The sequence below is a fragment of the Thunnus albacares genome, chromosome 13, assembly GCF_914725855.1.
Source record: "Thunnus albacares chromosome 13, fThuAlb1.1, whole genome shotgun sequence".
NCBI classification, from domain to species: Eukaryota; Metazoa; Chordata; class Actinopteri; order Scombriformes; family Scombridae; genus Thunnus; species Thunnus albacares.
The window spans coordinates 1577832-1594687 of NC_058118.1; the positions used below are offsets into that span (position 1 = coordinate 1577832).

Consider the following 16856-nt stretch of genomic DNA (forward strand, 5'->3'; position numbering starts at 1 on the left):
GAAGGAGAAATATCATTGGATTTGGTTAAGGTATTAAATGAATGGGAGGGAACTTTCTCTGGTCTCTTCTCAAGACAGTATGAAAGCTTTGACAAATTTTATGAATGTGTCTGTTGTTTGAAGAGGGAACATGTAAGGCACTACTCTCACAGTTATGAATTTTTAAACAGACATATAGGTAGAAGAAGTCCAAAAAGCTTTTGTTATGGATGAGTTGCCTAATGAAGTGTTGAATCCCCCAAAATGTTTGATTCATTGTATTGTTTGCTGAAAACATGTTTTGATCATAGTATTGTACCCTTTATTTGGTTTCAGATCAATTATAACTCCTATTTCAAAATCCCCAAAAGATGACCCAAAGGTGCCATTAAATCATCATGGCATTAGTCTGAGCACTGTATATAAATTGTATTCCTCCATCTTAAATAATTGATTAGTACAGTTTTAGAGCAAAACAGTCTAGAAGAGGAGCAAAATGGTTTTCGATGGGGAAGAGCCTGTATAGATCATATTTATACAGTATCTATAGTGGTTAGAAACAGATTAAAATACAATAAGCCCACATTTTCTTGTTTTATTGATTTTCAAAAGGCATTTGATTTTGTTGATCATGATCTCCTGAAATATAAGTGTTACAAAATAGGAGTTAATGGAAAATTCTATCAAGCTGTTAACTCCTTTATATAGGGCACCCATTGCCTCTACAAAGGTGAGTGAATATTTTACAGAATGGTTCTCCACGCCCTCTGGTGTTAAGCAAAGTGATGTTCCATCACCAACATTATTTGCTGTTTTCATTAATGATTTGGCAAGAGAGGTAAAGCAGCTGGGGAAAGGGGTGTTATGTGGCCATGTACTTGTAAACATTCTTCTCTATGCTGATGATATTATCTTGTTGTCGGTAAATTAGGAAGATTTCCAAGCAATGCTGACATGTGTTGCTAAATGTTGTGGAGGAAAAAAAGTGGAGACTAGAAGAGTGTGGACTTGAAGAAAATGATCTCTAAAAGGCAAATGTGGAGGTGGAGGAGTTTAAATACCAAGTCTGGGCTAAATGCACGCAATCATGGGCAGAAGAAATCTGGCAGAAGCTAAAATTTAGAACTTCCTGTCTATTTAAGAAAGATTACAAATGTGAAAATGGTGGTATATTTCCTCTGCATATTGAAACTGGAAGATACAGAGGTGTGATTGAAGATGAAAGAATCTGAATACTGTGAGCTAAATGAGGTGGAGAACAAAATTCATTTCAGTCTATACTGTCCTTTTATATCATGATTTATGACAAATATTGTTTGAAAAAGTTCATGTCCCTGATTTAGATCTGATAGGTATTGAGAATGGAGCTTTAATTGAATACTTTTTTGATAATGTTTTGCATAATTGATGTCTTGAATACCTTTTCTAAAGCATGGCATAGGAGGAGAAAAACAACATATGATAGTTAAATTCCTCAGACTCTAATCTGTATGGACTGCAGGTTATTGGTTTATGTATTGGATCCTGAAGCATTATTTATGGGTGATTTATGTTTATATTTGAATGTAATGATAGCTTATAAATGAAGCTAAACTTGGTTAATCTCACTCTTTGCTGTATTGTTGGATACACAAGGCTTACTTAATTTATGTAAGGGGCACGCTGTCAGTTTGTTTTTGTTGACATAGTTTATAGGCTTAGCCTTAAGAAAGGTATGGTTGTGTGATTACCCTTGCTATTAGAAAATCTGATGTGATGTAGTTGCATGTTGAATGCTGCAGATGTTCTGTGAGTATTGTAGTCACCACAGCTCCAGGTTTGTTGCTTTGATGCAACAGTTGTGTTATATTGTTATTGGGGAAATCACTGCAGCATTAAATGAAGAAATAATGTAGCTCACCTCTGCCACATTATTTCTTGAAACTATCATATGTTGCTGAGCAACAGTACACAAAACCAATAGCCTGCTGTTGTTACAATGAATGGAAGGCAAATACTAATGACATCTTAAAACAAGTAAACAACTGTTCTTGTACACCGTATATCCCGCAGACACACCTAAATGAATATTTCTGGCTGTGCTGCCAGCATGAAGGCTATATGTATTTATAAAACATTTCAGAATAGATTCTTAGTTCTTTAAGATGAAACTTTGATCCTTGTGTAGAAACTAGAATGCTGCAGCAGCAGTACTGATAAGATTAGATGCAGCACAAGAAAATGCAACATAAGTGAAAATACTTATGCAAATGAGGGCAACGTAAGGCATAAACACAACACTGTCCACTGTTTTAACACAAGAATGCATGCAGAGAAACAGGAATGAAGAAAGCAGTTTTCGAATGTACTTTTTTTTAAAAGGTATAAATATCCAATGGTGCTATTGTAACATATTACCACTATCAGAAAATCTATTCAGGTTAATCTACTTTCCTGAGGACAAAACTGCAGCCATACTTTCCTCTTTTAGTCACAACCCTGGAACTGAGGAAGGTGATTAATGTTTTGTGAATGAGTGACTGATTTCTCCTCCGTGCCCTTGTTTTCCTGCTCCCTCTCCGCAGCACCTCTAAGGCAGCCAACGACCTGCTGGACCTGCAGCCAGCTTTCCAGCAGCCACTGCCTCTCTCCACCACCAACACATGGGGAGGTGAGAGCTCTGTTCTTCTTGGCAACACTTCAGTCCATACTGCGATTTACAGACACACATCCACGTCACATACTCAATAGCACACACACACACATCCCTGAAACTCTCACACATTCAGCTGTATGATTCCTGGGAATTTGTGCACCATATATATATGCACACAGAATTAAAGAAAAACTGAAAACATAAAACATTAGTGTTACTATTGGCAACTATTTAAAACCCATTAATGCAACCTACTTAAAGGGAAACTGCAGATTTTCAACCTGCATTGTATCATCACAATGTGGACAGTATGAACAATGTTGAACCTCCCTCCATGCTGCCTGCACCCAGAGCTCCCTGCTCATTTGCCGGCACCACGTTTCCCTCCTTACTTTTCCTTTAAAGTAAGGTTGATGTCTTTTTTTATGAGTTGTTTGCCATAATGTTTTATTGTAGATTTACTGTTAAACATCAGCTAATGATGGCCCTACAACCACAGTTGTCTCCCATACACATGCAAATGACAGCAGCTGTGATTTCTGTGTGAGGTGGACAGAAATTTCACAAACCCTGGCTACATCATTATTTATCAAGCTCCATAAATCATGAAATGCAGTGCTATAAATCATGTCCCTGATCAATCTTCTCTGGTCATGTATATGTGAATGGGTTTTAAGTAGCATGGTACATGTTACATGTTACTGAGGGAACAATTTGCATGATTTGATTTGCATTTGATTTTTATTAGAATATTAAACACAAAAATCATTTTGGGTGACATGTTATTTACAATAATTTCTAAGGAAATAACCAATATGTAACTGTAAATTCAAAGGAAGGTTCCTGAAAAGAACTGCATTATTAGTAAGTTGGCAATAATAGGGGGGAAAAGGAGAATGTATTCAGTCATCACACTTTCAGTTTATTTCTTCCAGTTGATACCTAGATTAACATATGTGCACAGCAGGTCTGAAGTTTATTTACAGGCAAGCACAAAGCTGATCATATATGAAGAATATGAAGGAAAGGAATAACTGTTTGAGTAGTAATAATATGATATAGTTGGCATGGGTTTAAATGGAATGGTTCCTCCAGGGAAATTACTGCTTATCAACCCAACAGAATTTACTAAACTCAAATAACTGTCTCTATAAGAAGTATCAGGTAACATAGTTCTTTCTAGGAAACTTTTGCTGTAGCTGTAAATTAAAGTGTTAGAATTTTGTTGTCACACATTAAAGGTTCAGTGCCTGCAAAACACCTGCTTAACACTGTATACAATGTGTACAGTATTACTTGATGCATGCTTTGAATATGAAACTAACGGACGCTGCATTTGTTTTCATATAAAGACATTAGAAGTATAATATGCATGATAAATAGTTGCCGTTGCAACCTTATCTCATATCTCTTTATAATTTTGTGTGCTTTTCACTTCAGTCTCATATCAAAAGGTATGTAAATAATGTGGTAGACACAGATACCAGCCGTGTTTGCCTGTAATCTAAGTTATTAGACGGCACACTTCAAGTATAGTTTTAGATTAGGCCACATAGTCTGTACTCATTCATATTTATTGTGGGAGGAAAGCTACAGTACCTGTAAGTCTAAGTGTTAAAGTTCACTCAGTGTATTTTGTCACACACAGGTTACGCAAGATTCCCCAAACTGACCCACATTCTGAACACAAACACCATACACAGTTGTTTTATTGTGAGCACAGTTGTCTTTGGATGTCAGCTCCTGTGCTGGACTCTAACCCTTCTGATAATGGAGACTCTTAACCTCTGGACTGCTTTGAAGCGCTAGTGATAAAGCTGCTAGCCTGGCCTAGAATTTGGGCCAATCAGAGCAGTGTAGCAGAGTGCACGGTATCAGCCTGTTGTTGTTTCTCTAACACTGTTTTAATCCTTCTCACCTACATTTCTGACATTTCCCCCCTCTTCTACGTCATCTTGCATGCACTTTTTTAACTTCTCTTTTTAACTTTTCTCACCTTCCTCTCCACCATAATCTCTCTGTTCCTTCTCTCCTTTTGTTTCTTGTCCTCCTCTTCTCCTCCCTCTGCCCACTCAGATCCTTTCACCTCTGCTGCAGAAGTTGTGGAGGATTCCATTCCAAACTCAAACCCTTTCCTCACACTACCTGTTGTCGATGCTGTCCACCTGCCCGCCGCGTCCTCTGACGCTGGCAGTCTGTCCTCTAGGACACCTAGCCATGAAGTGTTCGGTGGGATTGTTTTGCTGCATCCTCTCTTTTCTTTTACAGTCTACATTTCTTTTTGTTACCACACAACATTTGAACGTGTCATACTGATGTCTCATAACTTCATCCTGGCTGATAGGATTTACTGTAGGTGATTTTTTTTTTTTCTTTTAAAGCAGTAGGGAAAGAAGTGGAGGAAATGCCTGAACTGGTTTAGGGTCACTGGGTAGAACATACTGTTTCTTGACACTTTTCTCACATTCATCAAAGATCTGGCATGCTGCCCTACTCTAAATATTTGTTTCCCTCCACAATCAGGCTAAGTTTCCTTGTGTTTATTTTCTCAGCTCTTAACATTCTTTGATTTAGGCTGTTTAATCTTTTATTTGCTTTCTGACTTTGTTTGTATTTCAAAGGCCAAAACTCTTTTGTTGCATGAATGTCCATCTTTTTTCAGCAACATTTTTGTTTTTCTCCAGATCATTACAATCCATTTTTTGATTCAAGTTCTTCCCTGGCATCTGATCTTGATGCTACTGCACAGATAGAGACATTTATCACAGGTACTATGGTGTCTGGCTGATAGATTGCTGACATGAGTGAGATGCTGTGTAATATATGTGAACTGGATTTACACACTGTGTTCCCACTGAACATGCTGCCTTCCTCCTTCCTTGCTTCCTACAAGCTTATGGGTGTGAACCTGCATTGTTTTGTGGTTAGCCACTAGTTTTGCATTGCCCTTAATTTTGCCCTGTATTTAGTTTAGCCATGTAATGAGTGCCGGCTTCCTCCGCTTTTGTCCTGCAAATCCTGATTTTTGTTTCCCGCTTTGTTAAAAAGCCCTGCCCACAGCTGCTTGGCTTCCCCCCTACTAGCTCTTTCACTGCTGTATTTTTTTTTTATTTGGTCTCCTATCTTCATAATCTTCTCCCCTCTTCCTCCCTCCTTTCTCTCCATCTGGTTCTTTGCCTGTCTGCTGCTGTTGCTGCTGTGTGTCAGACTCCTTCTGTGGGCCAAGCCCTTACACCACCACTGCTCTCTTCCAATCTGAGCCCCCTGCTGTAGCTGGTCTATTCAGAGGTAGGTGCATCCGGCTCTATCGAGACGTTACCATGTCCACACATAACCTAATACGCCTGATGTGTAGAGGAAAGAGCACCTTCTAGACTCAACAATCTTCAACAAATATACACTGACCAATTCATTCTAGAGGAGACAGAGATGTGCTGTTCCCTCAGCGGACAGTAGTCTCAGTAGACCGAGCATTACAACCCACACTAAAATATGATCTATCTGTGTAAAATGCAACAGTCACCAGTTGTGTCATTCGTCACATGTATAGACAGGAGAAGTAGTTGGCTACAGTAGCTGGGATGTAGCAGTCTAGCTATGATGAAGCGTTGATGAGTGCGGACGCTGGGAAATAGGACGATATCCTGACGCATCAACCTGTATCAAGACCCGTGCATCATATGTCTCCAGTGTTTGTTGCCTGCAAGAAATGATATTTCCCTTGAAAGACAGAGGTTACTGTATATGTGATACTCTCAGTCTTAACCTGTGGTGTTAGCCTTCAAAGTTCACAGGATCTTTATTTTGCCTTACAGGGAAATTGGTTTGCAGCCAGGATATACAAAAACACACAAATCATACAAAAATACACAATACACCAAAACACTGATGGACACCAACAAACAACAGGATGCAGTGGGCAGAGTGATATAGCACACTGGTCAGGATAGTTGCCTTTTATTGCACATTTTTACAAACAAGTTTAGAATTGTAGATGGTTTATATCTACAAGGGTAAGTTCTAAAAGCATGATGCTGCCCTCTGGTTTGACTGGTTTGTCATTATTGTAGATGTAAAAGTGTACTTAGGCATGAAGAAGATGGAGAAGTAGACGGTATAACATGGCATCATATGACCTCTTTATACAAAAACATCATTGTGTGTAAGGTAGAGCAGCCTTTCTGGGGCAGCGGGGTTTAGAAGTATGTCACAGGTTGTAGCGCTGCTTGTAGTGGTGTTTGGAGGAACAGAGGTATAGTTGTGTCAGATGTGGTTCCTGATTGTTGGTTATCTGTTTGTTTCAGCAGGGTTTACAGCCTCCCCAACGCCCCAGCAGCCACAGAACTCTCGAAGCCTTAACGTCGACTTTGACTCAGTGTTTGGCAACAACACCAATGCCAACAACCTGGATCCTACAGGTAAGTGTTGCATCTCCACAGACAGACATGCACGTCCATCATGTCAAGGCTATATAATCAAAGTGCTGGACTTTGATTTGTTTGTCAGTGTGTGTGTGTGTGTGTGGTTTATGTGGACTATGAATTCTTTGAGCAGTCATGCTTCAGCAGATTATGAAAGTGGCTTTCCTAAATATGACAAAAGGCAAATCTTTTTAGGAAAAGGAAACGATTTTTTTGGTGCCAGTGGCTCTTTTTATGAAGCGTTTGTCATGTGGACACACAAATAAAACATTCTTAACCACATTCTTAATTCTTAAACACATCAGTGCCAGAGCTCTGAATGCTGACAGGTTTCATTGGTACAGTTATACTTAACAAGCCAACTTTTTCTGTTTTGAACTTTGAAATCATCAAATCTATTCCACAATGTATGGAGACTATCCTAATTCAGATTTTATGGGCAACCATGCACTCATATTTTGGCAGAACAAAGTGGACTCTTGTAGATATTTTCACTACACTGTAAGCTGTCGTCAGCATCTTCATGCGGTTTGCACACTGTAATAATTGTATCCCTGACTGATTAACCAAGATGGCATTTTACCCACTAAGATAGTTCAGCGAGAGCTTCCTTCATTTCAAAAGAGACATCTTCTGAAACATGAAATAGATTTCCGAGTGTGCTCAGTGCATAACCATAAGCCAGTGACAGAGGTGGGAGAAATATCCTGCCGAGCACATCGTGAATAGCTGCTGTCGGTACTTCTCATCTTTGGATATCTACTCATGTGTCATGTGCTTCTGCCATCTCATCAGAATGTTTATTTTTAGCATGCACAGGTGCAGAAGATGACATTGTGTGTTGTGTGTGTTTTCTGTGGCCGTGGAAATCATTTCAGCCTGGAGGGACTCGCATAAAGACTATTTATCTATATATATATATATACATATATACAAAAATCCCTACATATGATTATATTTATTATGCACTTAAGATTTGTTTTTTTCACCTGTGATTGAAATAAGTTCAAGGTTTTGCAGATATTATCAGTTGTATGTACTGTTTAAAAATCCAAATCTCATTATTAATAGTGGTAGGTGTAATTACTAACAAATGAGCTCATTACTGGAAACATAAACATGTCTGACACTGAGACAGATTTGAGAGAAAAAACACAAAAATTGTGATTAATGGGAAATAGTAATTTTGATAAACACTGTCACTAACAGTGCCACTGCAGTGTGATTGAGGATAACAATGATTTCACACATTGCCTCATTAGTGTATGGTAATTATACCAACATATCATAATTAATTTGGCAAGAATAAATGAATGTTTGTAAAATGTAGCAACTTGAAGCTCTTAACACACTCACTGTCTGTACACCCTCACTGGGTTCTAGGCTGCTCACGATCTCAACATTTATTTTTTTTTCTCTTTTCCCTCGTCCTGGGGTTAAACACACTCCCTGGGGTCTTGGCTTTTTGCATGGCATATGCATGACTGGGTGAGTTGACTCGACACACATTCCTCTCACACAGTCTTGGCTTGATGAGTTTTTTTTTTCTGTGATCACTGCTTTCTGCCTCATCCACGCTGAACATCCTCTCTTTGTCCATGTGTGTGCATTGTGTGTATTTGTCTTATGTGTGTGTGTGGATTTGTCGTCTTGTGTATCTGTTGTATATTGTGTCTTCACCTGTTCTGGGACCCCCAAACCTCTCACCCTCCCCTCCCCTCCCTCCCCTTCCTGTCCCTTTGTCCTGCCCCCTTTGATTAAGATGTTTTAGGTGACATCCTCAAACCTACAGTGGCATCCTCACCCAATCAGAGCATGACTCCCAACGGCCAACAGTCTCACAAACTGGTGTCCAGCGACCTGGACTCCTCACTGGCCAACCTTGTTGGCAGTAAGTGCACTTAAAGATACTGTGACCATAACAGTTAAAAGTACTCATTGTTTTAGAAGCAGATTATTATACAAGGTGATAATTGTGCCAAACAGTGGCAGCAAAGGAAAATGGTATAGTTTACTAAATTAAAGCATGTAAATAAGAAAAAAATACAAACATCAAATGTGTAAAATCTGAGAAGATAAAATATAGAGTAAATGAAAAAAACTGACTTTGTGTTACTTTGCTTCTGTCCATTCTAGATCTGGGGATTGGCAACGGCACAGCAAAGAAGTAAGTGCACTCAGCTAATATTTAACTCAGCGTCTCTGATACAGCATACTAAACACAGCTAACATGTTTACTGGATCTCTGCAGTGATCTTCACTGGAGTCAGCCAGGTGAGAAGAAGCTGACAGGTGGAAACAACTGGCAACCCAAGACCACTCCTTCCACCACCTGGAACCCTGCCACCATGGTAGGATCTGTTTGCTGCTTTTATCCCCCCCCAACCAGTGAAAACAGCCAGAAAACAGATCAGCTGGACGTGACTGCACTAGCACTGCTTCTCCTCCAGATTCTCACACATCCTCAGAATATGAGGGCTTCAGAATCTGTTGCTAACTGTTACTTATGTCCCAGTTGTCAATAAATGTCTATAAAATGACAATAACTACAACAGCCAGTGACCTGTAACCAAACGTTAAACCAACCAATTAGACAAATGTCCAGTATCTTTAACAGATTCTGCTGTAATTACAACATGATAATGGGAACACGTGCGCTGAGAGATTTTAGGTTATATATCTTCCAGCCTTTGATTTCCATCCAATTTAAACTTGACCAGCTGATTTTTACATTCAGCAAGACTGTCAGTAAAGAGCTAGAATATATTACCTTGAGCCAACTGATGATAGAGCTTAAAGTTCCCCTCCACTCAAAGTGTGTTGGTCTCTGTGCTCACATGAAATCTGAGCTGAAGACATGTACTTCTGAGCATGATTTATGACATCACAACTAGTCTGGAGACGGTCCGATATGCAACTAACACAAGTGTAAAATGAAAGATATTTGCTTATTTATTTAAAGCAGAATATTTGAATATATCTTCAAACATGTCTGGAGGGGATCTTAAAGCTCAGCAGTATACTATACTACTATTCTATGTGTCTTATGTCTTGTCTGTTAATGTTAACGTACCAATGTTTGCTCCAAATGATTCTTCTAATGTCTGTGTCTGTTACAATGTGTAATTGTTCTCCGGGGCCAAACATACAGAACGGCATGCATTTCCCACAATACGTAAGTCCATCCCTACTGTACATATGGTTTAATATCTCCCTCCGCTCTCTGACCAACGCTGGCATGCACTGGTTGATATTAACTCTGCACCACTCTGTCCAGAGGCCATGCCACAGCTAACAGCCACAGCACACACTGTCAGGACTCTTTAACACTGCAGCCACAGCATGCAGCAGCCTGGGCTCAGCCCCATTATCAGCCCTGCTCCTGTGTGGACAGCCTAGACATGAGCAGAGCGGCTCAGTACAGGCTTGTTTGGAACTACTTTATTACAGCTTTTTTAACCAATATCAAGTTACTGTTATTTAAAAATGAGTCTGTTTTCTGTCTGCCAAGAAATGTCCAGTCAAGCCTTCCCTGCCAGGTCTGTTCTGGCTGACTCACCAGTGTAAGGTATTGACTGACTGTGGGACTAAAGGCTTTTCTGGATGACTTTCAGGTTTTCCTGAATTGTGTATTTACTGTTCCTGATTGTCCTTTACTCTCTTCAACTGGTGTGCTACCAGTCATAGGCTCTTGTGTCTGTCTATGTTGTCCTATTGAACAGTTGTTGGGAGGACAGTTGTAGTGTTTCCTTCATTACCTGACTGTTACAGGTCTGCAGACTGCATTCTCAGGGCTCATACACTAGTTGATCAGTCTCCTGTAGTAGTTGTTTCTGTCAGTAATCCAGAGTACCATCACTGGTTTAGTGTACTGATGATTCAACCAGGATTGTTAATGGAGGAGAATGAAAAGGACTTTAGTGACACCTTTTACCAACCAATGTGGAGCTGTAAAAACTCTTTAGAGCTCAACATGTGTAGCCATTGTTTGTCTGGTTTGTCTTGTCTGGCCGTGTTGGGTTATAGTATTGTCATGCAGGTTTGGATTAGTTTAAGGGTGAAATAAGAAGGGTTAGGTCATCTGATTCTTACTGAGAACCTTTTCTCATGTTACTCTCTGTACCTTCCATGCATCTGATTTGTGTTTTTGTGATTTTTGGATTCAATGTTTTGGTTTCAAATATCCAATCTGTCGTCTGACTTTGGTTAAAAATGTTCATAAGAAGCCTCTGACAATACTTGAATAGTCTAAGCTCCTACTAAACACTCAGTGCTTGTGATTATGTTGAAAGCCAAGAAGACACCAAGAAGCTTCACACAGCTCTCACCACTCCTTATTGAAGGATGATCAATAACGTGATGCAAAAAAAAACAAGTCTTATCATGTAATAATTGACGATCTAAGAGACGCTGAGTGAGGTGTCCCTGACACAAACCAAACATTGTAAGCGAGGAGGAATTCTGAAGGAGAGATCTCGGTGCAATGAAACAAGCACAGTCTGTGATGAAAGAACCAATTTTGGCAGCAGCGTCACGTCTGACTCACTTGCGCCTCCCTCGCCAACGACTGAATAGTTAATGAAACGTATCCTTCCCGAGAGGGCTGGGCATTAGACAAATCTGGGTTTGTTATCACTGCAGGGGCTGTTGGAGAAGCAAGGAGCGCTCAGAGAAACAGACTCTCTCTAATCTCTTTCCACAAGGAGCTCTGCACCTGCCAGTAACCAGCTTCTACTTCCAGGACTCCACACACTCTTCTTTTTTTTTTTTGCTTTCCTTTACCTCTGTCTGTCAATGGCATGTTTGAAAAAAATCCATCTCTGATAAGATACAAAGTTTTGAAAGCAACATTTCACGCATTGATTCTCTGTGGAAGGTTTCACTATCTGGTGGCCCTAAATGCTGTTTTTTCAGCCACTTTCACGACTAGTCATTAACACTGAATATCAGCTGTTAGTAACCTTCAAATATCTTCATATTGTCTGAATCCTGCAGTCATTTTCTCACAGTCTGCGGTGTCCTGCAATCTTCACGCTTCCATTCAAGCTGCATTCTTGATTTACTATGAAAACTGTGCAGACACACAGTGCACTGAGGTTTGAATGAAGCAGAGAAAAGCACCAGCGAGCTTAGCAAGTCAGAACAAGGTCAGCTTTATCATGTGACAGCTCTCTTAAGAGAAGACATTCTCCTGCTAAACACCCTTTTGAGTGTCGACAGAGTTGAATTTGAGATTAATTCAAATTGGTGTCAACTGAATTCTGTCTTCTTTCTTCATATAATAGGATTCTAAAGGTTCATTTTACTTCATGCAGTAAATACTGGAGTCTAACTTCAAGTCTCATGAATTGAATAAACAGTTTAGTGTTTGTAGAGTTGGGTAACACTGTGCCCTGATTCTGTAGAAGTGATCATCTTGTTTTTTTGTGTCACCTCAGGCACCATCTGTCATGGCCTTCCCTGCAACCACACCAACAGGCATGATGGCATATGCAATGGTAAGTCAGCTGGGACTGCCTTTCCAGCAGGGTTTCACTTCCTGTCACACACTCAGATTCTGCATGCATGCGAGGAGAGAGTCTTCTTATTTTATTTAGTTCAGAGTGCAGTAACCTCCTTTAGACTACAGATGGTATTCATCAATGTAAGAGGAATTATTTTATCATCTCACTGAAGATGAGCTCATCATTTTTCATGTGGTGTTCAGTGGTTTACAGCCAGTCTTGTGATTATTATTTGCATCTAGAGTAAATAAATCAGTTTCTCAAATAGAAAAGGAGTCTGTTCCAAGAACTGGAGGTCAGTAAATGTGTCACCTTCAGTCAGCATGAATGTTTGGCCCTGGTTTCTTTTCTGCACCCACTCCAACCAGCTGAATCGAGTCCTTTGAAGACGACAGCGGCATGGTCATATTTGGGTGTTGAGTGACGATGCTCAGTCGTTTCACACTTCTCTCATTGGACAGGCTGGTTTTCCCTCTACCGCCACAGAGCTCTTTTTAGAGCACATGGAAACGGCTGAACACACATGACTTTGTAGCCAACTAACCCCAGAACCTCATTTTGAGAGATGTATGTTTAGTTTAGGCAGTATTATTATTCATCTATTGCCTGCTGTTTCTCTCTCTCCCATCAGCCCCCTAACATGGGCTCCATGATGATGACACAGCCCACTATGATGTACACCCAACCGGTGATGAGACCACCCAACCCCTTCGGCCCCAATCCAGGCGCACAGGTAACAGATGTCTACATCTACAGCATCCCACTCCTTTCACGTCTGTGTGTAATAACCTGTCAGCCTGAAACAGATAGACTTTGTGTTCAATTCTTCCAAAATACTGAGTCAGGAAATGTCTTTCCAGTACAGTTCTGACTTGTTTCACTGGCTGATGGTTCTCAGTTGTTTCTCTCCACAGCCAGTCGAGCGTTTCCCACAGGTTGTTAATGTATTTGTGGTGGTGAAAACTCTCAAATCCGACTCTGGAAGCAGCTGAAAAACATTACATTCACAAGCCAAGATCTAATTAGTGAATTCTTATTTCCAGTCTTTGTATATAGATTTCATAATGTACTTTCTTTCTCTTTAATCATCTATGAATGCGTTGCTGTGTTGCTAAATCTGCTTCTACCTCTCAGTCACTGTAAATCACACTCTAATATGAAGGTTTTGATGCTGTTTTCTGACATGCTATCATTATGTGCATTGCTGAAAATAGTGATGTCTACGTTTTATTTTCACTTGTAGCCTAGCCCTTCTTATGGAGTTTCCTTTCTTATCATTGGCTCTCTATTTCTTCTTCTTCTATTTCTCTCCTGGTCTGTTTTCATCCTCTGTGACTCAGTCACCCACAACTTGTAGTCCCTCCAGTCTCAGCCCCCTCAGAGCACCAGGGAAGGACCCCTTTGCACAGCTCTTTCTGCAGAATTTCTTATAAAGCATCTTTAGGTACCGCTCGTCTTCTGTGTGTGCTTAATTACAACTAAGGATCCCGATTGAGTCAACAAACTGCATGTTTAACTCTCCTTTGTTTGAGCGCAGTTGGCCGTTAAATGACTGATTCTGGTGCCAGTCACAACACTCCCCTGTGAGATGCCACTGCGCTCCACTCCCCAGCTGGCTGCTTTGCACACTTTGCACTCTGCACACACACGTCTTGCCTCTTGTTGAATAAGGATTGATTTAGTCGAGGTTTCTTTGCTCTGCAGGAGACTGAAACCCCTATTTGCACAGGACTAGTCTCATGCTGATAATTAAACTTGTAGTTTCACACGGGCCTGAATTTTGACCCGTCCATGTAGGTTAAAGTAGCTCTAACATGCCTTGTTGAAATCAATACATAGCAATTGGACAAAATCTGAATATCTGATCCATTGTCTTAAACAAAAAAAAAAAGGCATTGATGTGACTCATCAGATGAGATCACAGAATAATTGAATTTAAATGAGCAATGATACTGGTCTCTTGTGAATAGGACCTCAGCTCTTATTGTGTGATGCCAGCTTCACACACCTCTTTATTTTGCCTTGTTGCGAATGTATTTATGTACATAGTTAGAATGGAGAGACATCAGAAGTCTGGATACTGGGGTTGCAAAACTGCATCTACAACTTGTTCCCTTGTTCCAAAAATAAAGCACTGACTCCATTGTTCTTCATGTTCCCAGATGCAGTTTATGTAACCTGAGGGGGAGCATTGTTTCCCGTCTGAAGATGATACACGACAAAGTCAACTATCCAAGCAAACCTGCAGTTTGCTTCTAATGAACTCACCTCTCTCTGAGAATGAAAGGCCCAAATAAAGACTTGTTGAATAAAATCACGGTGACTCAGAGCGGCTCCGGCCATCTCAGAGAGGCATCACAGTGGACATTGTGCCCATCTAGTCATGTCTAAGTCATGGAAGGAGAAGAAGAGTACGTGCTGCCATTCAAAACCATGTGGACAGGGATCACTCAGCCCCTACTGTATCCTGGACGAAGAGAGAAACAGAACACCCAAAGGGAGAACTTTTTCACATCACTGTTTATGAACCTGGAAAAAAAAAAAAACGAGAGTTGGGTTGTTGTCTCACATGCACACTGCTTGAGTTGTCTTTTTTTGTTCCTCTTTGTCCAGGTGAGGCTGGGAGTCACTTCTTTTGATTATCAATCATGATTACCTTCTTAAAGCATCCTCAGATTAGGAAACAGATTTCAAACTCCAACTGTTTATACCACACATTTTTTGTTTTCTTTCTTTTTTTATGTATTGTTTGCAGTAGACATTCCTTGTGTATTGTTTGTATTTATTTATGATTACCTAAAGAGAGGATGACATTTAAAAAAACAAAAAAAAACAAAAAAAAAAAAAGGAAATGTAACTAGTCATTGACCTTCTCCTTGTGGAAGGTCTTCAGGTTTATACATAGGTATGATTGATTGTAGAATTGGATTTTGAGTGATTGAGATGATTTTTAAAAAAAAAAAGAAGTTAATATAAAGTTTAAAGAGATGACACATTTTGCTGTTGGGGCACTAAATATTCTCTGTACTCGCATGATGCCTTGTACAGTTATCTGTGACTCGAGGGGTCACACTAAGGGTGTGTATGGACGTCAAAATTCATTAACGCCGTCAATTCAGTGGGGTCGATTTCTATGAATTTGGCGAGGGAACATTTTTCACATCAGCAAAAGCACTACATTTTGTGATCGAGGCAGCATTGCATTGGAAAGGAATCTGCATTTATGCTTTTGATGCTTTTGGCATGCCGTTTATTCTTACATTTAACAAAGCTCCTGGCTGCCCTTTTTCAACCTGAATGTGCAGGGTCTCTTTCATGCTCAGATCATGTTTCCATAGGCGAGCACTGGAGCGTTTAGGACAATGTGGGGGCATGGTGAGGCATCGGGTGTAGGTTTGGGTCAAACTGGTAACAGAGGGGTGGGGTGGGTGTGGGTGTGGGGTGGGGGGCAGGAGCAGAGAGGTCCAGTTGTGCAGGAGAATAGAGCGCTGTTGATCGGTGCTTTGTGTATATAAAACTGATCCTGCCAGTCACAGGAATGGACGGGTGCAGGTATGAAAGATGACCTGAACATGAAAGTGGCCCTTAAATCCATTAACTGAGCATATTTGCTGCATTGTCCCTGCAGATTATATTTTTGTTTGTTTGATTTTTCCAATAAAGTGCAAGCTTCCACAGTTCTTTGGCTCTGTATTTATTCATCAAAACCAAATGTTCTGTGCACTGACTTTATGTCAGTGGTTGTGTAATGAGATCAGAGAAAGATTCCACCGATGTAGAGCATCTTAATTAAAGATTAAAGGATGGTTTAACTATTTTTCAAGTCTGTCTTTAAAACAACAGTCAGGAGCCCAAATGAACATTGGAACATGTTTTTCTTGTAATCATTCCTCCTGTTCATACTGACCATTAGAAGATCCCTTTAAATCAAGTAGATATCTTTCAATGTTACCGTCTTTTTAGTGCCAAAGTTCCTCTTTTTGTTACTATACTTCCACCACAGCTCAACAGGGAAACACTGTCCGAGGAAACACAAAGAGTGAATTTGATGCTAAAAAGACTGTAAATGTGGCAGATCTCCACTTGATATGACTAACTCAGGCTGCTGAAGACTCATATAAGCTTCACATCAACTTTTAAATGCATTTTTGTGGACACACTGTGGATTTTGGCCACTGTGGATGCACTCATCACTTCCACTGAAAGCACATTTGAAGGAGATCTTGCTGTTTTAAGGCACACTTCAAAAATTGTGAACCTGTCCTTTAATCTAGCGCAACACTGAAAAGCAGCACTGAAAGTTTAAAGTCTGTTGCA

General features: G+C 40.1%; 1 protein-coding gene across 23 annotated transcripts in view; it reads left to right on the top strand.

Moving 5' to 3' along the window:
• The window catches only part of picalma (phosphatidylinositol binding clathrin assembly protein a), a 36853-nt gene extending 20634 nt beyond the window's left edge, over nt 1-16219 (top strand). For 2 of the 23 annotated variants that reach the window (XM_044369826.1, XM_044369827.1), the window contains exons 13-25: nt 2544-2629; nt 4691-4843; nt 5299-5382; nt 5822-5902; nt 6919-7032; nt 8798-8926; nt 9172-9202; nt 9287-9386; nt 10187-10210; nt 12474-12533; nt 13171-13272; nt 13880-13983; nt 14702-14839. In XM_044369826.1, coding sequence (XP_044225761.1) covers nt 2544-2629; nt 4691-4843; nt 5299-5382; nt 5822-5902; nt 6919-7032; nt 8798-8926; nt 9172-9202; nt 9287-9386; nt 10187-10210; nt 12474-12533; nt 13171-13272; nt 13880-13972 — 1057 coding nt within the window. In that variant the 3' untranslated portion in view covers nt 13973-13983; nt 14702-14839. Of the gene's footprint in view, nt 1-2543; nt 2630-4690; nt 4844-5298; nt 5383-5821; nt 5903-6918; nt 7033-8797; nt 8927-9171; nt 9207-9286; nt 9387-10186; nt 10211-12473; nt 12534-13170; nt 13273-13879; nt 13984-14701 lie in introns of those variants that run through there. The other 21 variants (XM_044369829.1, XM_044369831.1, XM_044369828.1 and 18 more) reach the window with 21 other exon arrangements.
• Nucleotides 16220-16856: the final 637 nt, after the last annotated feature.